Source organism: Alligator sinensis, unplaced genomic scaffold (assembly GCF_000455745.1).
Source record: "Alligator sinensis unplaced genomic scaffold, ASM45574v1 scaffold1719_1, whole genome shotgun sequence".
Taxonomy (NCBI): domain Eukaryota; kingdom Metazoa; phylum Chordata; order Crocodylia; family Alligatoridae; genus Alligator; species Alligator sinensis.
In genome coordinates this window covers 1,133,294-1,159,426 of record NW_005842507.1, presented here as the reverse complement: position 1 = coordinate 1,159,426, position 26,133 = coordinate 1,133,294, and the positions used below count along the sequence as shown (strand labels likewise).

Genomic DNA, 26,133 nt, shown 5'->3' with positions numbered 1-26,133 from the left:
GGGGCGGGGGGGCCCCCCGGGGCCGGCCCCGCCCCTGCCCTCAGCCGGGCCGCAGTCCGCGGGCGTCGCTCGGCTGCTCTCGGGGGCGCTCGTTTCTCCGCCGGAGCCCGGAGCTCGTCTCCCCCCCGCAGCCCCCGGGCATACGGGAACCGGCGCCCCCGGCTCCGGCCCGGGGGATCAGTCGGATGCGCTAGGCCGGGACACATCCCAGCCCAACACGGCGCCTGGTTCTGCCCCGTGTATTTTCGGATCAAATCCACTGTCAACGTGGTCTTCGCAAGCTCCCCACCGACGAGGTCTGCGCGCCCGCCGCAAAGCCCGGTGACACGAGCACGGTTTCGTCTGCGACGAGCTGATCAGCAGTAACCGCCCTTTTCTCCTCCTCCTCCTCCACAGGCACCCGCGAGGTCTGACTGCTCGTGATGGAGAGCGGAGGGCGCCCCTCGACAGGCCAGGTCATTTTCCTGGTCACCAGTTCAGCGCTCACGGCGATTCTGTACTCGGTTTACCGGCAGAAATCCAAAGTGGCCCATAGCCTCAAGGTCAGTTGCGGGGAAGTTTCATTTTTTTGATGACAATTGTCTTCCCAATTAGTATGTTAAGGTGTTAAAAGGATGGAGGGGTTGTGCGGTTTAATGAGCGTTTATTTGGATGCGTCTCTTCACTGAAATGCTCCGTGTCCGCTTGTCTGAACTGTTTGTTTTTAGCTCCCAGGTTTATTCAGAAAAGTTGAGCATTTCTCCTGTTCCCAGCGGTGTTTCCTTTTGTACGTTCCGTATGTTAACGCTGGTGTAGGGACTGTTTCGCTGTATTAACATAAATTGGTTGGTATGAAGAAAAAAACCCCCCAGCGAGCTGAGATTATTTAGATGGCTGCATTGATGCAAGTAATTCCCAGTGGCTGATTTAAGGTGTCAGGAAGAAAGTGTCCAGGGTGTCTGATCGACAGGCTGCAGGGCTCTGACTTGGGAGACTCTGGGCACATCTACGTGTTCACTAATGCGCAGTGCCGCCTTGTAAAAGGAAGTACAGACCGTCCTGGGACTTACGACACAATTGGTTCCTGAAAGCTGCGTCTTAAGTTGAAACGTAACTTGGAACCAATTTGCTCATAAGAAACAATGTTATAAATGGGGGATTGGTTCCTGAACCAAGGCCCGATAACTTATTTCCACCAAAAATACCCCAGAATTTTGTACTGGCTCAATCATAGATGAGAAATATAGCTACATTAGTGTACTTATATTGTAAATAGCAATCATACTGATTCGGAAGGACTTCTTTGAGGTGACTTTACTGGACTTTTTGAAGGGCTCTTGGTTGGAGTCTTCTCAGGAGTCCTGGCTGCAGGCTTTTCTGGAGCCTTGTCTGATTTCTTAAAGAAAGTGTCCAAGAAAGTTTGGACAGATGTTCTCCCGGGAGATGAGCGACACAGCAGACTTGTTTGCTGGCATGGCATTGCATCGGATCAAGCATTGTAAGTTGAAACAGGGTGTCAATTTAGAAACCTTGTAAGTACAAAACATTGTAACTCGAAACGCAAGTCGAGGACTGCCTGTACTAAATAAATGCACAGTAGGCTGCTATACTGCGTATTAGTATGATCCCACATTTTTTTCATGATGGCTGATGCACAGTAGGCTAATACTAGTGTGCCTTAGCCTAATAGTGTATTTTTTGCCTTGACGCTGTAATGCACAGTCAATCCATCTATTGTGCATTAAGTGTCTCATGTAGACATGCTCCTGGATATTATTTCCAGCTGTGTTTTTGGCCCACTGAGTGACTTTAACAAGTCGCTTTATAGTGTTTACTCTGCCTCAGTTGCTCCATTCGCAAAATAAAGAGGATGACACTTGCCTGCTTTATAGAGTACTTTGATATGTGATGAAAAGTGATAACTAAGAAGGCATTATTATTAATAATATAATATATTAATAAAATGGGAGAAGAAAAGAGAGTAAAAAGCTGTTGTGAAACAGAAGGGAACTGGCCTTTGTTTCTCAAAATCTTCCTTTCTGCCTTGATCAAGTTGATGATCTTCAGAAATTGGTCATCAATGGGAAATCTTCCTTGTATCTCGTACATAACACCCCTTTAGTCTATAATTACTCATCCATGTGTTTCTCTGTTTATATAGGGAGCAAAGAAAGTTAATCTAGACCAAGACTTAAAGAATATCCTTAGGGAAGCACCAGGAAAATGTGTTCCATATGCCGTTATTGAAGGTAATGTACATAAGCATTTAGTCCACTAAAGCAGTGTTTCTCAACCCGTGAGTCACGACCCAAAAGTAGATTGCAAGAATATATAAAAGGGTCAAAAGCAAACTTTAAAAATGGATCAACATGATGAATTCTCCTTTAAAGGAGAAAAATGTGGGAAACCATGGTTTTTCCCTTGCACACTGGCAGAGTTCCAGCCTTCAAGGGGCTGCTTGGGGGCCCCCATTCCCCACACACGCTCCCCTCCTTCTCCCCACACACTGGGGACAGGAGGCAGTGGGTCAGGAGTGAGGGGCACTGGGTTGGCACTGGCCATGGATGTTTACAGATGGGTCCTGGTACAAAAAAAAAGGTTGGGAGGCACTGCATTAAAGGGTTCTAAATATAAATACCAATCTCTTCCTTTTGGCTTATTCTCCTAAAAAAAAAACCCCAACTCTTTTCCAGCATCTCTCAAGTAGCTGAATCAAAGTGTGGTTAAGGACACCCTGAATGAATAAATGTAATTCAAAAGGGTAAGGGAATTCCATTTCAGCATATACATATGCTAAATAGTTCCCAGGTTCTGGGGCTGTATAATCCCGAAGAGATGCAAAATAAAGGCTGTCCATTAAAAGGTAAACCTAATAGGCACTCTAGAATAGTGTCTTTGTTTTCCTGACTATCTTGTGTCCGCTGCCATCTGACACAATAGGCCTTATTCTCCTGGGTGGTGGTTGGCAAACCTAAGCGCTAAATCTCAGATCCTCGTACCTGTATCTTCGGCTGTCTAATCCATAACGTTCCTTTACGATATAACAGGATTAACTCTGGCATTGCTAATTTTATTTATACTAAAAATTAAACAACGTTTAACAATCACAACACATTGTAGAATGGCCTTTACAGTTCTGCTTGGCTCTGTCTGTCTCTTTCAGGTGTTGTACGCTCTGTTAAAGAAACTCTCAACAGCCAGTTTGTGGACAATTACAAGGGAGTAATTCAGAGACTGACGCTACAGGAGCATAAAATGGTTTGGAATAGAACAACCCATCTCTGGTAGGTCCTTCTTTCTTCGGGGCACAAAAAGATCCATGCTTTGGGGTTGTTGGTTGTAGCTATTTAGTTTGTCTAACAAAAGATATCACATATACCCAAAGAACCTTGTCTGAAATTATCCAGATATTTATGCACCCTTTGTTGGCTTTATGATGAAAACACATGCCCAAAAAAAGGAATCGGGAGAAAAATTGGTAGTGTAGCTTCAGTTTAGCAGTAGTATTTACATTTATATCTTTCTCTACCCAGAGAGGCTTGACAGTGAATCTACTGAATAACATTAGGGTTTGCTACTGGACTTAAAACTATAGAAACCTAGAAAATGAGGGTGGGAAGGGAGCTTGGGAGATCCCATCTAGTTCAACCCCCTGCTCAAAGCAGGACCTTCCCCAGCCAGATCATCCCAGCCAAAGCTTTGTCTAGCTGGGCCTTAAAAACCTCCAAGGATGGAGACTCCACCACCTCTCTGGGTAACCTGTTCCAGTGTTTTACTACCCGCCTAGTGAGACAGTTCTTCCTAATATCCAACCTAAACTTCCCTTACTGCAACTTGACACCATTGCTCCTTGTTTTGTCATCTGCCACCCTTCCCCTTAAAAACCGCTGTCTGCTGCTGTGAAAGAGAGGATATTAAGCTAAGAGGGCCTGTGGTCTGACCTAGTATGGCAGTTCTTACTGTCTTAGCAGTAGGACCAGAAACAAGCTGAGCTTTAGGAGTATACTACTTGCAATGCCTGAATGCTATACAATAAAGCCTCAAGTCAGTATATGTAAATAAATAGATAAGGCATATTCGCTTTCTTGCCCTGCTGTTAAACTCTAGTATACATCAGCAGCTGTTTACATCTAGAAGGATGTTCTTTTTGGTAGGGTTGGGAAGAATCATTACTAACCACCCTTTCTCCTGTGGTTTTGAGCATTTAACTAAAGCTATTTAAACATGTGGACTTCTCAGAGAGCACAGAGCTACATGGAGTATGAGGCAGCAAAGCCATACAGGTGAATGGGGTCATGCCTCAAGGCTTTAAATTGCAAACTCTAAAATCAATGCAGAATTTATCAAGAAGCCAATGTAAAGATTCAACACTCAGAATATGTTGCTGGTCCAATCTAGCTGTTTAAATACACTACACGTTGTTTTGTTCTGGGTGAGTTACCACCTTAATAGAGTATACACAGGGGCTCTAGAAAGTAAAGAATTACAATAATCCAAGCTAGCTAGGTTAAGAGCCTTTGTCAACAGCTGTAAGTTGTTCCTATTGAATAGTGGCTGCAACTTGGTAATATCCCTCAGGTAAAATGAGGTCTTAATAATAGACCTATCATGTAATTCAAATGATAAATCTTGTGATGGCATGATTCTCCAGACTCAGTACCTGCAGCTGGGTGCAGAAATAGCTGAAACTAGAGCATCACTGCACTCTGAGCCTAGACAAAACCTCACTTAATCGGATTATGTGTATTAAAATTGTTTGTGTGGCTGGGCTGGGCTGTGCTGTGCTTCATGTGACATAACAATTTTTCAAAGTTGCAAACCCATCTGGAAGATTAGATGGCATTAGATATAGCCGTGTGTCATGCTCAAGCTGCTAGAAGTTCAGCATCCCCTTACTTAATAGGGAAGAAAGAAGGAGAACTGTTACGGTAAGAGGAGGGCAGTATGCACATCTCTGGACAATGCCACTGCAAAAGGAAACAGCTTTAAAATTATTGCAACCCAAATAAACTTTTGCTGAGGGCAAGCGCTAAATTGGATTCAAACAATATTAACAAAACACTTTTTCCCAAACTCTCTGTCAGAGCTGAACAACTTAAAGCAAGAGTAGAAAGTTGCAGAAATTCCAGTTGTGTCCAGACGCTAGTTACAGGGGCAGTTAATGTAGTACTTGGTACTCTTGCAATTTTTGTCAACAGATTGGTGTTACTGAGCCTCAGTAAGTCAGTGATATCAACGTTTCCCCTCTCAGATGTATGAGGGATATCACTCCTTTAAGACTAGAAGTAACTTCTGTTGTGCAGTGTTACTTTTTTCCCAGTGCTGAAGAGAAATTGCTTAACGCTTAGCGTAACTTGTGAAGAACATTTAACTGCTGCACAGGTGTGCATAAGGCTTGAAAATGATAAGTTTACCAAAACCCTTATAAAGCAGATTAGATGCCTACTTCCCTGCTCGCTGTTATCTACAGTGAAGCGACTGATGCTTTTGCTCAGATAAGCCAGTTGATGGTCTGTGTTGGCTTCACTTCTCTCACTTATCCTTTCCCAGGAATGACTATGAAAAGATCATTCACCAGAGAACCAACACAACTGCCTTTGACTTGGTGCCTCATGATGACTCGGGTGGTGTGGCAGTAAGGGTGATGAAGCCCATGGATGCTGCAGAAATCAGCTTGGAGACAGTGTATGAGAAGTTTCACCCTTCCATCCAGTCCTTCACAGATGTGATTGGCCATTACATTAGTGGCGAACGTCCCAAAGGCATCCAGGAAACGGAAGAGATGCTGAAGATCGGAGCAACATTAACAGGGGTGGGAGAGCTGGTCCTTGACAACAGCCTTATCAAGCTGCAACCCCCCAAGCAGGGCATGCAGTACTATCTGAGCAGCCTGGGTTTTGAGGCTTTGCTCCAGAAGCAAGAATCGAGAGTCAGGCTCTGGAAAATTCTGACAGTCATTTTCGGTTTCGCCACCTGTGCCACGCTCTTCTTCATCCTGAGGAAGCAGTACCGGCACCGTCGGGAGAAGCAGCTCCTGAGACAAATGCAAGAGGAGTTCAGGCAGACCCGGGAGAGGCGTGTGCGGGAAATGAACTTGGACGGCGGGGAAGGCGTGGAGACTATCAAGAATGCCTGTGTCATCTGTTTAAGTAACATCAAGTCCTGCGTTTTCCTGGAGTGTGGGCATGTCTGCTCATGTGATGAGTGCTACCAAGCCCTTCCAGAGCCAAAAAAATGCCCTATTTGCAGGCAGGACATCACCCGTGTGGTTTCTTTATACAACAGTTAAATCTTGGCTGAACAGCTGTGTGTAAAATGTTTCTGCTTTTAGGCCAGCAGTTGGCTGGCCTGTCTGACTCCCTGGGCAGCTGCTGTCCCTGGGGCTGAAATTTGTTGAGGGTAATAGAGAGCAGGTTGGGAAGCTAGTTGGGTACCCAGAACCCCACAGTAGATATTTGACTGAAGAGGCAGAACTATCCCAGGGGCTATACTCTACTAGAGAGCAAGTCTTTATGTAGCTCCAGCTTCATTTTGATTGCACTCCATAGGCCTTCAGGGTGCTTTGTGCGGTCTCCAAAAATGAGGTTTGCAGTAGCTATGTTAATTCCCCCCACCAATCGTGCTGCCAGTTTCCTGTTCGTTAGGGCTGGTATCTCCATAGTCTTGATTTTTGCGTTTAAGGATTACTGTCTTGTTATAACTGGGGCTGCCATCACTGTGCAGTTTGCTGCACGTTCCAGTGACAGAAGTATCTGGGGTAAAAAAAAAAAAGCTTTAATCAGGAAGAGCTCCATACATTATAGATGACTGTTGTCAGTAGCAAGGTTCAAATGAAGCTGTCAGCTAGTTTCACAGCCTGAATGTAGTGCTAGGGGACTTTTTTTTTTTAAAAGGGCTCATGCAGTGCTTCATATGACTTTAATTTGAGTGAACAGTTACAGTTCTATTGCTCTCTCCCAATTCCCCATCACCGTCACAAAAAATTTTGTGCAGACTCTTAACCTTTCCCTGCAGCCCTGGAAATTCATACACAGCTACATTATTCTAGCTTGAGAGCCAGAAAGTGAAAATGGCTAGTCTAGGTTCAGTTGAGTCAGATGGAAAAAATAAGAAGCATCTATACGGTAAAAAATAAATTGGATGTGGATTATTAAAATGAATCTGAAGGGCACATGTTAATAGTATGTGCCGGGAAGCCATTTTCTGACTTGCATTCTTTTGTTTCAACTGTGTCCCCGTTGAAGCGTGAGCAGAGATGACAGACTGACAGAAGTGATCAAATGTGAGAGGCGAATAGAATCTCTTGTAATTTTGGGGGTGTCGTTATGAAAGTCTTTGAAGGCAAGCTCATAATAAACATTGGTACTTTCTACTGCAAAGTGACACCCCCTCCACTTGACAAAAGCAGTAGTAGGATTATATCCTGCAAGATTCTTGTGTTATCTTGTACATATGTATTTCTTTTGCCTTCTGTCTGGTCTGACAAGTAAACAGATTGGCCCAGCAACCTCGTGACAAGACTATTCTAAAGGATAATCTTGAGTGAGATCAGTTTTCTGATGTAATATATTTTGAAATTTACCATTATGCCTTTCTTTGCTCCCTCCTTCCGATTTTATAAGCCGCACTGATCAAACATAAATCACCCTCAATATTACTGGTTAAAGATTACTGGTAAAAGAAGGGGCGCTCATCTTCGCGCATTGAATCCAGCATAAGATGAAACATTGCTGCTACCACACTGCGCCTCTTTGTAATAGTGATGGTACGAAATAAAACTTATCTGCCAAACAGATTGTGACTATGAAATGAAGGAGCAACCATAATTGATCAAGGTGACACAGAGTTCAGTATTTCCTTTGAAGGACATCAAATCTTCAGTGGGTGGGTTGTTGGAAATACCTACAAATAATTTCAGTGCATCCAACACCTTCAATTACTATGTAGGTCTGTAGTATAAAGAAGAAGATTGTTTCTTTTTAAACTGTCCTTTTGAGGAGAGCATTTCATGATAGGTCTAGACAGATGATCCTTCTCCTGAAACTCACTTCAGGCAGGTAGAAGGTACTAATTTATGTAACGTGAGCTCATTGACTAACGCTACTGTGTTAGCAAGTTGCAGCAAGGGAGGTTTAGGTTGGATATTCAGAAAAGCTCTCTCACTAGGAGGGTGGTGAAGCACTGGAACAAGTTAGTCAGAGAGACTGTGGAATCTCCATCCTTGAAGGTTTTTAAGACCCGGCTTGACATCCATCCCTGGCTGGGATGACCTAGTTGGGGTTGGACTAGATGTGACCTCCTAAGGTCCCTGCCAACCCTCATTTGTTGACCTCCTCAGTGAGGGTTGACCCTCACTGAGGAGGTCAACTTTTCCTGTTATCTGCCAGTGACCATCTTCTGTCAGTTGTAAGCCAGGGTTTCTCTCATATATAACAGGAGTTAGTGTTTAAGGGAATGGAGCTGGTTAGATTAGTTAGCAAGAAGGGAAGTTGTTGGTTTGAAGTCAGTTAACTTACAAGGAGCTTGTCTTAGGGCTGCCGTGGCTTTCTAGGAGGGTGTCTTCTTTCATTTTGGTGGGGTTTTGTTTTTGGTTGGGCGACTTGAGGCTTTTACCAGTTGTGTTTTAGTAGTTCAAGTAATTCTAGTGTCCCTGGTAGGCACAAATGGAAAATTCTAAATAAAATAATTGCGCACTGGATCCAGCTCATTATTTTGCGTCTACACCGTCATCTGCTTGGCTGGTGTGAAGCTTGGTGTAGTCCTCAACTTTGTTAGTTCATGTGGTGACAAGTGATGGTTTTCTTCCTAGTGGTGCAGGATGAAGCGGTGCTGCATGGGATGGAGTCCAGCTCCCACTCTCCATATGGCCTACACTGGAGGATCCTACTTCTGTGTGGGTTTCCTATGTAGAGACAGGAGCCTGACTGAGGTTTTGTGTCATTGCAAATGTGGTGTTACCTCAAACAACCCTGAGAAGTAGCCTCACTTTACAGCCAAGGTAACGAAGACAAAAAGTTGAAACTTGCCCAAGACCTCTGAGATTTTGGCTGCTAGTCCTTTACTTAATTCATTCAAAGTACTCTTCCCTTCCCATTCTGCAGCTACAGGGCACCAGAAGTCTGCCAAGCCCTTGCTTTTTAGGTACGAGATGTTCTAATTGGGTTGTCCATCCATCTTTGTCTTCTTTCCTTTGCCCCCACATCAGCCTTTTCCTGATCTTCTTCTGTAGATAAATGATAGATGTTTGCCTTGTCAAGAACAGGACAAGCAATCCAGCGGAGCAACATAGAGATTTGCCTTAAAGTGGGAATGCTCCAGTCCATGGATGTGATTGAGCAACAGGCCAATTTGTTACCTCGCCCTTGCTGTGTGTTTCTAGTGCAACAACAGGAAAGGAAGAATGATGGTCCTTAGACTCAACAGGCAGCACAAGGTCTGCTATGCCCAAGACACAAGTCTGAGGCATGTGGGTTTGTGAGGGTCTAGACTACCCCTCTCAAAGGTTTTTTCCAGTTTGGGTCTGTATGCTGGCTCCTGAAGTTTTGCTACCACCAGTCATTTGTGGCATGCTTTTGTTGGTCTGCTTTGCTAAGGGAAGCTACTTGCTGGCCCCCATCTCCCTAAGCTAGGTACCTCTGTAACCAGCTCCACCTTTTTTTGCTGAAATCCAGCATTTAACTGGCTCTCCTAGTAGGGAAGGAAAAGGGCTTTCAGCAGATCCCTTTGTGTGCATGTGTATTACAGATGTAACAGGAGAGAGTGAGTGAGACCTTACACCTCCCCCTGAGCTGTTCTACACTATTGGGACAAAACTTGCAATGACTCCTTGTCTTCCTCCCCTTACTTGTGCTAACTAGCATCTCTCTTGTGCCTTGGTTTGTCTGCCTCAGGGTATTGGTCCTCTCTGATGCATAGCAAGGTACCGAAGAGGAAGGACTATAGCTTTGTTTGGTGGTGTAAGAAACTAGCTATATTTTGCCCTTTGATCATAATGGGCTCTTCATTTATTAGCCATATAGCTTGGTGTAGTTGTCATGGAATTTCATTATGATACTTAATCCAGGACTTTGGATAGGATAAGGGAAGGGGGAGGGCAGAATTGCTGTGTGGTTTGAAGTAGGCTGAGACACCAGTCTTGAGACAAAATAATTTCCATTTTATTTATTCCATTTTTATTGCCTCCACAAACGCCTTGCAGCTCCCAGATGTACTTGTTAGTCACTTCCCGTCCAGCTGTTTCATTGTTATCTCACTCCCAGATACACATTGTGCTACAGTGATGGCTACACTGTGCAGATTAAACCAACATCATTGAAGCTTATGGCATTGAGACAAAATAATTTCCATTTTATTTATTCCATTTTTATTGCCTCCACAAACGCCTTGCAGCTCCCAGATGTACTTGTTAGTCACTTCCCGTCCAGCTGTTTCATTGTTATCTCACTCCCAGATACACATTGTGCTACAGTGATGGCTACACTGCAGATTAAACCAACATCATTGAAGGTTATGGCATGCACAGCATGACCGGTGCACTTTCTGCTGCTGTCAGTGTACTTAAGGACAGGAGTTTCAGCCTTTTATAGTCCTCACTAGGGGTTCCTTCCCTTTGCTCAGAGAGATCAGAGCATTTTTTTAATTTTTGTTTATTAGTTCATCTGCTTTTAAAACAATCTTCTTTTCTCAGCTGCTGGAACAGACAGCGAATTATAGGTTCCCTTTCCTTGCTAAGTGTTACCTAGGTTGAACCAACACATACCTGTGTTGCAGCAGTGATAGCTATATCAGCCCTGGGAATAGCATTAACTGCCCCTGCAAAGCTGGCACGGGAACAGTGCTCCTTGTGCTTCTCACTGAAATAATGGGTAGTTGATTTTCATTGCGAGAATGTGCAGGTGAGCTTTCTTCCAGGGCTAAACCTGGTCTTTTCTCAAAGCAAAATTCTTGCTATTTCTCTAGCAATGGTATATTTCTGGAAAAAAATGGAAAATGGTATATGTCTGGAATGATAGGTGGGATCACATGCTGAAACAGTGCATCTGCAGCAAGGCCACAAGCCTGGTCCAATTATTTTGCTTTTTCCCGTTACCAGAGACTGGAGGTTGAAGGGGACACCAATTAGAGATGCAATTCCCCATTAAAAGAGACGTCTGAAGGCAGTAAGAGTGTGTTGGGGTCTTGCTGTCCTCCGGCTTCTGTCCCCGTGCCCTGTAAACCAAGATAGTGGTGTCTTGGTCACAGTCCTTCCTAGCTTGCTGCAAAGCCAAAAGGCAAATCTGTGACAACTCACTGATGCAGTGATGGATGTAGCAATGATGGCATTATTTGCAAGATCAAGGCAAGGCCTAGTTGCAAGGCAATAGCTGCTGATCTAAGGGAATACATCTTTTAAAAACAGCTTGCAAAATTGCCTGGGTATTTTAATTGTTTTGTATCAAGTTGCCTCCTCTGTGGTAATCTTTGTGGCTTGAGTCTAATTTGAAGTTCTTTGGACTTTACAATAGACCACTTGTCCAATGTTAGGAGTGTCCTTGACTTCAGGATTATATTCCCATTAGCCTGGCCTGGAAGGAACACGGTAGGTCCTTTAGAGTTAGAATTTGGTCAGTGATTTGCAAACCTTTCCAAGGACTAAATAAAACCGATTCCAAGCTGATCGTTCTGCCTCTTGCAGTTCTGGTGCTCTCCGCATAGGATTTTATTTGTCCTCCTGCTACCAAACCAAAGATGACATGTCTCTTGCATAAGAATAACTGCGTAATAGACTTTCCCAAGTAATAAGACAGAAGCTTGTTCCTAAATCAGATATTCCCTGCTTGTCTCAACATGTTCCTGAGTTTCACAGTCAGAAGAGGTATGACTACATGTTTTCCACAGCAGCTTGCCATGTGGAGTCCTTTCCATACCCTAGATGGTGCTGTATTACCATGATACATTCACTGTGCAACCATCCCACCACTTTTGCTGGAACAAGCATTTTCAGAAAGGCAATGCTGCAGCCCTGGCCACAATACCTGTTAACAGGCTGCCGCCTCCTAGAGATGGTGGGAGCAGGCAGAGGAAGTGGGACATGAGAGTAGGGAGTGCTATTACGAGGAGTGGCAGTGAGGAGGGAGCTGTCACTCAGGGCTATTTCTGTTCCACCACAAGACACTTCCACTCCCACTGCTGTGATCCTCTTGTACCCATCAGCGTTTCACACAAGGGTTTGTTTCCCCACTTCCCCCAGCCACCTGCCTCGGTTGCAGAGCACAGCAAAATCCATGAGCGATGTGGAGGAGAAGGGTGCTAACGGGGATTATATAACGAATCCTGAAGTGCTGAGCTCGTTTCTTAGTCATCCTCGACATCCTCATTTCCTAAAGCCCTCAGCAGCTTCCTCTGGTGGTTTTGCTCAGAGAAGTGGTTTTTTTTTTCCTCCCTAAACTTTTGTGTTGCTCTTTAGAGCCATGTCCTGTCCCCAGAGATGGCTGCAACTGCAAATGGGTGAGAATGAAAGGATCCCTTTACTGTGTACAGGTTGTAGAAATGGCTTGGGTTTTTAAGGCGTTTGGAAATCCTTCGTGATGAAAATTGCTGTAGACCTGTATGTTATGAGCACAGCAATGCCTGGCTCTCTCCATTTAGTACTTGTGTTGGGTTCTAATGTGAACTAAGATGTCTCTCTCTCTCTCTCAGACTGGAGGAAGCAGCAAAATTTAGTATGAGACACCTGAGCCTGGAAGGGCCCACCTGGGTCAGCAAGTCCAGCCCCCTGCAATCATAGGAAATCAAACTCTGGACATCACAATAAAGCCCTCCAAACACAAGCCACAGCCATTCTGTTCTTCCTTCTCCCTCATCTCTTCTCCATATGCACCCTATAACAAACCAGGGTCCTCAACATGACAGAAAGAAACACCTCAAAACTTCCAGTCCAGTGCAGGAGAGACCAAGACTGTTCCCAGCTCCTCGGGCTCCTACAGTAGCAGGACTTTTGTTAAGGGAAATAGGGTTTTTGGTTGTAGCCATGTCGGTCTAAAGACACAGGCAGGCAAACTTCTTTGGGTAGATGTGATATCTTATTAGACCAACTGAGTAGTCAGAAAAAAAATTATTTGCAAGCTTTCAGGTACAAACCCAAGCTGTCTGGCTGAGAGATATGCCTTCTAAGTGATCCTAGGAGGTGGTCCTGCCCCATGCTATAGAGGAAAGCCAAAAACTCCTCAGCCCCAATGGTCTTTGTCAGTCTGGCTTGGGGGAAAAATCCCGTCGACTCCAAATCTGATCAGATGAACAAGACCCCCTCCTCCCCCCAGCCAGGTACCTCTGTGTCATGAGGAGCACCAGTGCATCATGCCCTATCTGCAAGGTTTCAGAAGACGGTGAGAGAAAATTCACCAAGCATCACAAACCACATGGTGAGTTTGAGGGGGGAAAAAACAATGTCTTCCTCGCCCCCTAGGCAACCAGCCCTCAAGCATGAGATAACTTGGTTAAATACAATGTAAGACCGTGCAGCAAGTATTTTAAGCATATTAAAGGCTCAAGAGGAAGGAGGATAAAGATGGCAAGGAAACCTAATACAGAAAGGGCTGTCACAACCACCCAGGCTGAAGGGCCCTCATTCAGCCATAGCAACACAAACCATGGTATTCCCTGTACGCTGGAGGAAAGTGCAGCCTCAGACTTTGCATGTGCAGCAAGAAAACCTGGGAGCCCAGCACGGTCAAGTTTTAACAGCTAATGGAAACTCCCAGTTGACTCAGCCAGGCTGTTTCAAGTAACCAACTGAGAGACGGGGGGGGGCGGAAAATCCCTCCTGTTAAGGCACTAAACTGGGACTCCCAAGGGCTGAGGTTCGATCCCTGACTCTGCTGCACTGTGTGACCTTGGGCAACTCATTCACGTGCTTTGTGCCCTGTGAAATGGAGACATCAGCGCTTCCTTTTCCTCGGCAAGTTTGATTCTAAACTCCTTGGGGTCGGCTGGCTCTCCCGATGTGTATGTGCAGTGCCTCTGCTTTGGTGCTGCAGCAGCACCTGGAAGCCCCAGTCAAGTGGCTTAGCTCACATCTGTGCTTTATTTTCTTCTTCGAGTCCCTCGAGATTTCTGTTCTCTGGTTTATTTGCATCTCATTCTCATGCGAGGAAGAGGAACAGCATCCCATATTATCTCTCTTGCATTCCCTTTGTGTTTTTTTTCCTCTGGCTGTGTTTTCTAAGAGTCTCTTAATTTTCAGTCTCTCTTTCCAGTCATTCATTTTCTTGTAAAGCACTTTCCACATGTTTTCTGAGAAGCTGTGAAATTTAACTCTGACCTATTAAACAATCTGCTCTGTCTGATCAGCCAATTTTGGTGTAAAATTAAGAAAACCCAAGCAGCAGCTGTGAGCACAGCAGAGCTTAAGAAATGTCAGCCAGATCCCACTCTTGTCTCAAAGGAATTGTGTGCTCAGCTCCAATCAGTTAATGGGACCAAAGTAGGAGTGGCAGAGGGAGCACTGGGATGCCACTGAGAGCACAGTTCAGAGATAAGGAGGCTGAATGAGGGTCACCAGTGGCCTGGAGGGCCTTTTTTTGGGTCATGATGCACAAATAGGGAATTACCCAGCATGACTCGGAGATTGAGTTTGACGGGAAAGCAGCTGGGGGAAAGGAAACAAAAGAGAGTGCTTGTAAACTCCCTGTGTTATGAGTGAGTCATACAGGGGACTCCATGAAAATGTATTTAGAAAGTCACTTTTCTAAACTGAAAGACTTTTCAAGATCAGGGAACTGGATGTGATGTCTCAGGTGGCCCCTTCCAGTCCCATGTGGAGCAGAATCCATAAGGCTTCTTTTTTTTTTTTTTTTGGTTTGATGCTATTTTAGAGACTTTGTCTTCACCCTCTTCCCCAACAGGTGACATCTGTTAGAGCCCTAGAATTAACTGCCTCTAGATGCAAGTAATAGGAGGCTGTTGTCAGAAAATTTTGGTGATGGGTCCTTGGCTCTGGGATTGATTGCCTTCTGCTGTTTGACCGAGGTAGAGTTTATTAACTTGCTAGCTGGCCCGAATGGTCCATCTGTTTGCTCAGGCTTTTGCCTTTGGAAGCAAGCTGGAGAAGGCAGACTGCGGATTAGCCCTTTTGAATGGGTTGTGGATGAGACGAACGGAAGGGCTCAGGTTGCTGTGTATTCTTTTTACGCAAGCTTAGAAATGAGATATGAGCATTGTGTCAAATGAAGAATAAGTAAACAGCCTAATTCAGGCAGGCCGGCCAGGGAAAATTAAACCTATTCTTAAAACCCATGATAAAAATCTGCTTCCTCTAACTACACGCTCTGAAACATTCTGGAACTGAGGGCTATATCGAGAAGCTTCTACTCGTAATTTTAAGGCTGTTTTAAGCAAGGAAATGCCAATATAATTTTGACTCTAAGTTCTGCAGTGCTACATCTTTTTTTTTTTTTTCTTGGGTCTTTTGGCCGTGTTTTCCATTCTCTTTCCTGGCTTGAAAAGGAAGAAGAATTGCTAATAAGCTTGGCCTTTCTTGGTTGGGCGCCTCCTGAAATATCTGGAGGATTCTCAACCTTTGCCAATCTAACTGCTATCCCTTTAAGTCTTTATGTGATAGAATTAATAGCAATGCACCAGCAAACAGCAGTATCTGTCAAGATCTCAGCTGCAGCTGCCTCCAGGGACTGGCTTTGGAGACAGAGCTTGATCAACTTGCTAGATGTTGAATATCTAAAGAAACAAATTGGCGCTTGTGTTGTTTTCAATACAGTGACAGTTTTGTGTGCTGGGTTTCTCTTTCGCGCCCCTCCCCTTTCTCTTTTCTCCAGTGTTTCCTGCTGTTGTGGAGGAGGGAGAGTGATGTTGCACTATATTCCCTGCTTTCTTATCAGCAGTGGATTTGATTGATTGAGGAGGCACTATGGTCCACTGGACAGCGTGCTGAATAGGGAATAAAGAAGCGTGGGTGGTATCTGTGATGCTGCCAGCCCCAGTCTGTGACCTTGGGCAAGTCATTTCATTTCTTTGCCGCTAGCCTTCTTGCCCATAGGAGGAAGTTAAAGATCCCTGCTTCCCTTGGTAAAAGTGCTGAGACAAAATAGTAAGTCTTAGCCCTCCAATATGAATGTTCTCATAACAGCCCATATCCACTCCTTCCTATGGCCCCAACTGGTCTTACTGGTTTTCTGGAAATGAATAAGAAAACACTGCAAAAGGAAGTTCATGCTTGTGAAAATGTATCCTACCCCTGAACCTGCCAGCACCTGTGCAACAACAATCGGAGCTTCCTGTGTGTGATCTGATAAGAAGAGGGATGACAACAGGGTGGCATGAAGGGTGACTCTTTGGCAGGGCTTTGAGCCATCATATTGTTACCAATTACATTGCTTGAATGGGTTAGCGATCCTACGTTCCCTTGTACCAGGGCAGCTCTGAAACCAGCTATTTATATCTTTGCTTAGAGACCCACTGTGACTTCTTGTTGCTATGGGTGAATGGTTTCTGCTATGAGCATCCCCACTCAAATTGGTAAGACACTTTGCAGGCATAACTGCTTCTCCATGGGAGTAATAGGTTCCCCATCTGTCCTTCAGTGAGGGGATTACCCTCTCCCCAGAGTAAACTGAATAAGGCAAAAATTACCTTCCTCAGGCAAACTCCTCCTGCCGTGGGCTGCCTAGCCTGTTCCAGGTACAAGCCACTTCCTCGGCCTGAATGTTACCAAACCAATACAATAGCAAGGGCCCGCAGCGGTAGCAAAATAATCAACAGCCGTGCAGTATCTGCACGTAGGACTTGGCAGCTCAGCAGTATTCACCCGACCTCAGCTCTACGGTGTACTCTGAGCATCTGAAACGAACAGTGGAAGAGCCTCCGAGCCTTGTTGAAAAGGTCTTACTTAGCTAAAACCCTGCATCTAGAGAGGCCTTCATAAAAACAGGCACCATGGAAAGGTCACCACTGACCTGTAGCAAGAGATGCAGTAGTACAGTTGAACGATTACCATGCAGAAAGCACGCTCTCTGTCTCTCTCTGCATTGTCCCCTCACCCTTTTCAAAACAAGTCCCATCTTTGTGGCTGGTAGATTAAAAACTCCAGTTGTAACAAAGCAGGCAGACCCGGATCACTTGCCCAGTCCGGTACACTGCGCGAGCACAAGTGAGAACGGAGCCAGCAAGCAACTCTTCCAAGAACATTTCAAGGCTGAGAAATGTTGTGCATCTTAATGATAAACCACGGCGTTCCCATATGCTGACATTTAACCCCGCTGCTGCTGGGCCTCTCTGTGGCAGGCAGTGTCCTTAATGCCAAGGGGGAGCTTGCACTGGTCATCGGGTGTTCGGATGAATCTGGCTGTGTTTTGCAGGACATACAGAAATGTCCGATGTACATGGAGCAATGCTGAAAGGACAGGCCTTGCTTGGGAGTTACAGTTAGAGCTTCTGCTCTTGGCCTCTGTATACGTGCTCTTAGCCCTTAGTGGTGCCCTCAGCAAGAACCCACATTTTTGGCCACAAAGCTAGTGATTAGAGACCTGCTGTGGTGCATTTAAAGACCTTTGCCCATAAAGTCTGAGGCTTCATTTCTGATTCAAGGAAACCTCTGCTCCTTTACTCATGTAACAAGTGGATAGGTTACATTTTCAGAGCACCTTGCTAAGGGGAATTATCCTCCTGGCTCTGGGAAGCAGACCCAGAAGAAGGACTTGGGTCCCTATCTTGGAGGGAGAAGCAAGGCAGAGAGATTATGTGACTTGCCTCAGGTTGTCTACCCGTGCTTCACCTCTGCCAAAGCTTTGGGTCCTTCCTCCTGTGTTCAGCCAGCTCGATCATCCTGCTTCCACCATATAGCAGGGCCATAGCTAACAAATAGAGAAACTCCCATTCTAGAGGCAGGGATATTATCCCACACTGTGCTCAATTAATGAAGGCTTTAATCCCTGGCTGCTTGACCCATTATTGGCTATTACTTTCCTCGCTGTATTATTTTCCCTCTGCTGAGCAATACAATGCATGAAACAGAGGGTCAGGGTTACTTCCCATGAAGCTTGTTTATCTGTTTTACTCTGTAATTTTGGCACCAGTGACACTTCCGACTGCAGACTAGACATTGCCTGTGCAGGAATGTTGCTGCTGTCTGCTGCTGAGTGATTTCCAGGAGAAAAGGAGTTGGCCATGCAAGTAAAACTGTTTCAGCACATCTCCCATGCACTGGGGCTGGCAAGTCTAAAGGAGAAGCCTGAAATAGGTTGTTTTTTGTGTTACCGAAACAACACAAAGAGGAGCCCTGGGGAACTGGCTGGCAGTTTCTCTTCTAGGGCCAGAGAGCATTGAAAGAAATCAGGTTTCCAAGGTTCCTGGGTGGGTAGGTTCTTGGAAGATATTACTGAACAGTTCTTAATTTACACTTAACCCATTTTGGAGCTATTAAACCTCTTGTGAGTGGAAAGTGCTTGTTCACGTGCTCATTTGTTGCTAAAGTACTTATAGATTATAAAGTACTCAGATGTTGTGGCTGCCACCTTCACTGAAGTGTCACGGTTTGCTTGCAATTACAGTCTCCCCGTAACCCAGCATCACTTAACACACACACTGGGGTCCCTCAGCCCAGCTGCCCATGGATAGTGAAACCTGGACTGGGGGGACAGATTAGATGGAAGTATTTAAAATAATTATCCACCACAAAAAAGTTAGTTACAGCAATGAGACTGATAATAGCGTGCATCTGTGGAGCCTTTTGCATCACACAGTGGCTTGAATTCATCACAGGAGTGACAGGAATTGGTCCCTCTTGATGGCGATGGAGTGAAGCTGGTTCTCTTAGCCCAGCTATCTCAAAACCACCACAACAACTAGCTGGGAGCTGGGGTGACAGTTACAGCAGAGGGCCACTGCAAGGATGATCCGCTTAACTCTGGTGGTCTGACCTAGTGGACAGACGTGCCCAATGTTGGTGTTGTGCCCTGCTGCCCATATCTGCTGAGGTTCAGAGGGTTAAGAATCGAATTGGTTTATGGCTGGACCTACTGGTACTTTCCCTGGTTGAGGCACATCAATGGAACACGTCTACACTGATATAAATGAGTCAGTACTAGTGGGGTCAGATTGCTGATCCACCCTAGCCTAGGTAACACATTACAACTTTTTGGCAAGATCTCAGATGAACAAAGTCCAAGAGCCTGGATCTTCCTTCCTTTACACCTTGTTTGCTTTACACCTTCCTTACTTTACACCTTGCTGAGTCACAACCAGAACAGAGTCTGAAGGGAGTGTCTAATGGTGCTGCCGGTATGAGTAGCTGGAGAATCTCCCCGAGATTGCAAACTCTTCTGGCAGCTGCTGTCTCATTGTGTCTGTACAGCACCTAACACAATGGGGCTGGGCCTTGAAGTTGCTATTTTCATACCAAGAACAATGATTGTGATGAGGTGATATTTTACATTTGCTCTGCCCCTTCCTACCCCGGATTTAAGGCACGCTGGACCCACTCTTGATGGATGGGGGATGTGTCACTGAGGTTCACTGGGAATAGGCATGCAGCCCCTTTCCCCAGCTCTCCCTGCATCCATTTCCCCTGCCACTGGTCTCCGCATAACCAAGAAGATTCCCGTCTCTGAGGCTGTCAGTCTAGCACCTCCTGTAAGAACTTCACTTCACACCTATCTGCACGTACTGAGTAAATCTTCACAGGATGAAGCTCTAAATTAATGCTAAACAACAATGGAATTGCTGTGGGATCAACACATCCCTTCTGAGCCAAGGGTGTTGGCTGGAAGAGAAGAACATTACACAAATGCCTACAGGAATCAGCTGTGGCATGTTATTGCTATTCAGAGTGCGCTGCCTTCCTGTAAATCATTGTTCACGCTAGCTGGATGTAGTAGGGCGAGGTGGAAGGACAGAACTGTACACGGGATCCCATGTCCCTGTCATGGAGTCTTGTTACTGCTGCTTCAGCATGTGTATGCAACACAACGTAGGGGTTCAGAGTTGTTCTGTTGCATGTACAAGTGCCTCAGTCCCCACAGCCAGGGATCAGACTGTCATTCTGCAAGTGGACATATCAGGTGCCGGTGCTACATGAGAAGCCAGGCTAGGCTTACAGTATTATCCCATCTCCCCAAGTTGCACTGGGCTACCCATGCCCCGCAGCACTGCGTAACCTCATGCCCCTTTTGGTCCTGTGCTGTATTGGGTTACATACATTGTCATAGGCCCACTTCTGTGTACCACCCTTGATTTAGGATGGAGTTATGCCTCACGGAGGGCCACATCGTGTAGAGTTGGGACAGGCTTGGACTTCAAACATGGATTGAGCGTATTGCAGCATGACCCCGTTCTTGGGGAACACATTCTCATTCTCCCACTTTGTTTTCTATCGCTCTACAGTGACGTACGGTGGCTACTTCCCTTTGGCACCAACAGTGGGGGGGCAGGTAGGGACGCCAACCATGGGCATGCAGAAATCACGAGTCAAAGCCCTAAAATGTCCCAAGATGTTAATGTCACAACCCAAGGGTGTGATTTTGTTTGTGTGCGCTTCGACACTGCTAAATTATTTCCCGCCACTAGGAGCTTTCTTTGCAGGGTGCATTTCTTAGTTGCAAAGAGAAATGCACGGTGCAAAGGAGTTCCCGCCATTCGCATGCAAATTTGTGTCCCACTATTGGCCAGTTCTAAATTATTCCCACGTGGCGGCTAGCGATTGGCTTGCTAGCCGTATAAGAGGCTTGAGTGGTTTTCGCCCAAGTTGGAGAACTCCGAGGAGAACCCCGCAAGGGAGGCCTCCATAACCACCTGGAGGAGGAGAACTTCACGTCTTGTGAAGATCTCTAAGCGCTGCGGAGCCTATCGAACCCAGCGCAGGCTACAGGGGTCTGATCAACCTCTGGCCTCTCCCCGTCGCCGAACGATCCCTCGACGAACCCCTTCCCTGCGCGCAAGTTCCACGGAGCCTAGCAAACTTCGTGTGAGTGTATCCAGAGCTCTGCCCGGGTTCGAGTCCTGCAGGTTTATCTTCCCGTCACCGAAAACCCATTGCGACGTACTCTCGTGTTTTGCATCTTCCCGTCGCCGAAAACCCCCTGCGATGTACTCTCGTGCCCTGCAGGTTCGAGTTTTGTTTTGTTTTGTAACTGCAACTCAAGCGAGTTTTCCTGCCTGCACCGCGACCATCTTCGGTGTAAGTAAAATAATCTTTAATCAACCGCTAAGCATCCGTGCCTAATTCTAGCCCGCCGGCCTGCATTCCCCGACCCGGCGTGTCCGGGCTGCTGGCCACAGCCCGCCGCGCACAGGCCCCCGAGGGCCTCGGACCGCTCCCGGCCCGCACAGTTAAAAACAATATGCTTGGGAATTTTTTATTGCCCTTCAGGTTTTCGTGGCATTGGGGCATCACATGTTCAAGGTTCTCTCTGCACCACTGAGGGCTAGGAATAGAATAGAAGGGAGAGCCAATATTCGCAGAGTTGTGACTCCAGGATCTGGCGATTTAAATAAAAACATTCAGTATTTGCAAGGCTTGTGATAAGATCATTGGCACTGGCACCACTGCACAGCAGGGGCCCGAGCAGCACCACTCCTTCACTGGTCAGCATGATTGCTGGAGGGAAAGAAAGAGTTGATGCCTCCTTCAGGTCCTGCCTGTTTTTATTGTTGCAATGGTCCTGGCCCAGGCCTCCAGGAGCGAGGTCCTGAGCAGGGTCCTACTTCCTGCAGCAGAGCATTGCACTGCCATGAGGCACAGATCCATAGGAAATCTAGGGAGGAAGAGAGGCAAGCGTTTACATCCAGGGAGCCCGGACACTTTGGACTGGGCTGCCGTCCTACAAAGTGGTGACTCAGGCTGCTGTGATCAGCTGTATCCTGCTGCACCAGCGCTGTTGAGCTCATTTGTTTGCCTGGCAGCAGTAGGAAGTCGCAGGGTGTCGGATCGCCTCAGCATTGCGTCACACACCACCGGCTGCAGCAGGGTTGTGTCATATCATCTGGGAGTATTCCTCTTCATTTCCAGGAGGCGCCCTATCGCATTGCAACCCCTCCCTTGGGAGAGGAGGGGTGAAACAGGCACCTGAGAGCAGCGCAGAAGACAGGATGGCATTGCAGCCAGCACCCATGGTGTTGGTTTCATGCCCTGTATGCTGGTGAATAACATAGGACATAGGGACCTCCCAGGTCACTGAACCCAGTGCTTCCTACTGAAGGCAGCCTCATGCGATAACCTCACCAAGCTCTGCTGTAATGCTGTTAGGGCTTTTTCCTCCCTTCTCCCCATGTTTCTAAATCCAAGCTGGCTAGTTAAAAAAAACCTACTAAGATGCTGCAGTTGCCACTCATGTTCCGGGCACACGCAAATGGACCAATTTCCCTAGACTTCTTTCTCCAGGCGCAGGTTGCTACCCATTTTGGAGGGCGCCACATAGGAGGCACCTATTGGGGTGTCTCTGCTCTGCACACTAGCCCCTTGAGCTAGCATGGTCTCTCATCCAGCCATGTGAGAGAACCTTTCATTTCCATCCGTATGGATGGCTGGTCATGGGGGGAACGCGGGCATTAGGGAACAGCATCATTCAAGGGTGAATCTTCACTACACACGTCATCAGGGCTCTTGAGTTTTAGCTGCAAGCCCCTCTGCAGTCCAAAAAGAGCCCGACCCAGTGATGCTTTGAGCCCTGGCTAAGATTACACAGGTGGGGACGGGATATGCTTCAGAGCCTGGTGCTGCTTCTGGTTGACCTGAACGTGGTCTGCTTTGCAGTATGGACAGAAGCAAATTTTATATATATCACTGATATTCTCCGTTTTTTCCTACACTGCCCACCAAAGAACAGCTGATTTCTCCCACAAATGCCTGGGGGAAAAAAAAAGAGTCCTCGAATGTGTCTCAGCACAAGAAACAATGGCATAAGCTTCCAGACACATAAGCAAGTGCAGGAAGAGAGAGGAGACAGTAATGCAGCCAGGGCTTCAATCTGGGCAGGCTCACTCAAGACCAAACAGCCTCAGAGCTCAAACTCAAGTGCCAAAGCCTCAGGCTAGCTGGTCTGGGCAGAGCTCCCCCATTTGTTCCCCTGGCTGATGTGACTGGGCCCTTCAGGACTGGGTCCTTTGTGCTCTTCCACTCCGCTTGCCTGGAACAGGCTTCCCAGAAGGGTTGTACAATCTCCAGCCTTGGCTATTTTTAAGACCTGGGTAGACAAAGATGATCTAGTTGGGCCTGGTCCTGCTTTAAGCAGGGGGTTGGACTAGATGTGACTTTCTGAGGTCCCTTCCAATCCTTATGGTCTATGGTTCTATGAGCAGACTGCAGCAGTCCCTTTCCTTGGCCTCTCTGGCACTTCCTGAGCACAGGCCCTAGGCCCCTTTGAAATAGGACCATATGTCCCAGCTCCCCAAGAACTCTTCAGGACCTAGAACCGCTGCTGAGCCTCTAGGTGCCCAGTACCCAACCCCATGGGCCTCATGGGCACTCAGGGTTTACTTTCCCAGGGTCTCTTTGGGAACAAATGCTGGTTGAAGCAAACAGGTGTCCGTTCATAGCAAAGACGTTGCAGTTCAGGCTCTTTTTATTTCAAATAGCACAAAACCAACACATGCTTCCATGCAAGTGCTGCCTGAGTTTCCTCAGCACTCCAGAGCATTCTTTGTTAGTCCTCTAATATGCACTCCAGAGCATTAGTTAGTCCTCTAATATGTCCAGCCCCAAATCCCCCTTCTTCCTCCAAAAAGACAGAAACACCTTCCACCTTCTTTGGCTCATCCCACAATTGAACTAGAGCCCACTTCGAGATTAGTGTCCTCCTGTTCCTCATTCCCGCCCGCCCAACCCTCTGTTCTTGCCTTGAGCCTTCCTAAGTTCCTTTCCCTGCACCCGGATCTCTGTTACTGTGTGTTCAAGTCCTAGCATTAACACTTGATCTCTTTGTTCTGTTTGGGGATTTTCCACTCTCCACTCCCCAGGGCAGCAGAGGAACTTGGCTGGGTTGCTATCTGTAAATCGACAGATATCAGTTGTCCTGAGGTGCTCCCACTTGAATGGAAGCCATTGAGGTTTAATGACCTTCCATTATCTTTCATCTGGGACATCTGTGACACAGTGTTGACAGCTCATGGTCGATTCCATATATACACTCAGCCGCTCAATAACAGCATTTTTATTCCCTCCACCAGAGTCCATGAGTTGTGCATACACAGATTCTCCAAATCGTCACACCCACCCTGACACACTAAGGTTAGGTCAGTGTAGATGTTTGCCAGCATCACTGGATCAATCAGGTGGGAAGAGGTGGATCCCTTACTGACTTACTGGTGCTAGCAGTCGGGATAATTGCAGCTTTATCAAACAAGGCTGGTTTTGTTTATGAAAGGGGTGGTTCTGTGTCCACACTACAATTGCTGTGCTGGTATCATATACTGGGAAACACTACTAGTATAGACGGACCATAAGGCTGCCAAGGGTATGGGAGACTCATCTCCCTTAGGCTCTATCCCAAGAAAGATGATGCTGGTCTTACACATGCCCACACTGCCACGTGACAGAAAACTGAGCTTTGCTATGCCTTCCCTGCAGCTGTAAAGGTTTACCTTGGTGCCGCATAATCTCTCAGGGGATCCAGGTTCAGGCCCTTACACCACTTCACTGGGATGCAGGGAAGTGGCTGGAAAGGAAAGGAAGAGTTGCTGAAATGCCAGAGGTGTGATGCAGATGGGCTTGGGAGGGAGGCTGCATCTTGCTCAAGAGAGCAGCACGTGGGCATTACCTATAAAATGGGCACGTACCGCACTTGGGCATGTACTGAAGTTCATGGAGAGTGTGGCATTTGAGGTGTGGGAGGAGGGAGAAAGATATTGATGAGCATGGCCTACATACCCAGATAGATTAGATGAGGTTTAATTAGTTAAGATTAGGTTCGATTAGATTAGATTACAGCAGATTAGATAGCTAGCTCTTCTCTTTCAGTGCTTCTCCCACATAAACCTTCCCGATGGAAGTGTCTGGCCTGAACCCATCCAAGGCTCCCCTGCCCTCTGCGCACATCGCTACCGAGACCCGGTGAAACAGCCCCGGGGCGTGAAAGGTCACTGCCCTGGACTGCCACCGGCCGGCCACGCGGGGGGGGCTGAGAGGAATTGGGGGGGGAGTTTTAAGTGGAACAATTATAACAATGATGTTAATGTGACTATCATCATTAACAATACTAGCAATATTACTACTATTATTGTTAATAATAATAATAATAATAATGGGCTGGACGTGATGATCTTCTGAGGTCCCTTCCAGCCTTACAATCTATGAATAATAACAAATAGCAATAAAAATGATGAGAGTAATATTAAAACTACTAATAATAGTATTCATAATATTAATGGTAATCATGGTGATAAAGATGGTCACGATAACAAGGTTAATATTATCATCACCCTAGCTAATAAATAATAAATAATATCATCACCCTTGCTAATAATAATAATAGTACTAATACCGTTAATAATGATCATAATAATAATAATAATATCATCATCACCCTTGCTAATAATAATAATGATAATACCGTTAATAGTGATCATAGTAATGTTAATATTATCATCACCCTGGCTAATAATAATGATAATAATACCATTAATAATGATAATAATACCAATACCATTCATGATAATAATGTTAATACTATCACCCCCTTGCTAGTAATCATCATCATCATAATACTAGTACTAATACCATTAGTAGTGATCATAGTAATGTTAATGCGGATAATAATGGTAACAATAACAAAGCTAATTCTAATACTAATAGTAATGATGATGATGATGATGACGAGGATGAGGGTGTTAATATTTTTGTCATGAATAATAATATGAATACTATATGAATGGTCATGTCAACAGCGGCGCATTGCTGGCAACGGTCACAACAGCTGACACCGGTGGGCAGTAAGTAATGAGGAGGAGGGCGATGCCGATGTTTATATGAATAATAATAATAATAATAGTCCTAGTAACACCCCTAGCAACAACCCCAGCACACCGATGACGTCACGTCATCCCCGCTGCCGTGCTCACCCGGGCGGGGACACGCTCCCCGTCAGGCGGCGCGCCCCCCGCCCCGTCCCAGCGCCCCGGTGCCTCAGTTCCCGGGGGGCGGGGCCGAGTGGTGGCCCCGCCCCGCCCGCGTGA

General features: G+C 46.2%; 1 protein-coding gene across 1 annotated transcript; it reads left to right on the top strand.

The window, feature by feature from the left end:
- Nucleotides 1–14: 14 nt before the first annotated feature.
- On the top strand, nucleotides 15–7,773 carry MUL1 (mitochondrial E3 ubiquitin protein ligase 1). The gene is made up of 5 exons (XM_006031488.2): nucleotides 15–296; nucleotides 397–542; nucleotides 2,141–2,228; nucleotides 3,143–3,263; nucleotides 5,530–7,773. The coding sequence occupies exons 2-5, from the start codon at nucleotides 423–425 to the stop codon at nucleotides 6,266–6,268; spliced, it is 1,068 nt and encodes a 355-aa protein (XP_006031550.1). The 5' UTR covers nucleotides 15–296; nucleotides 397–422; the 3' UTR covers nucleotides 6,269–7,773.
- Nucleotides 7,774–26,133: the final 18,360 nt, after the last annotated feature.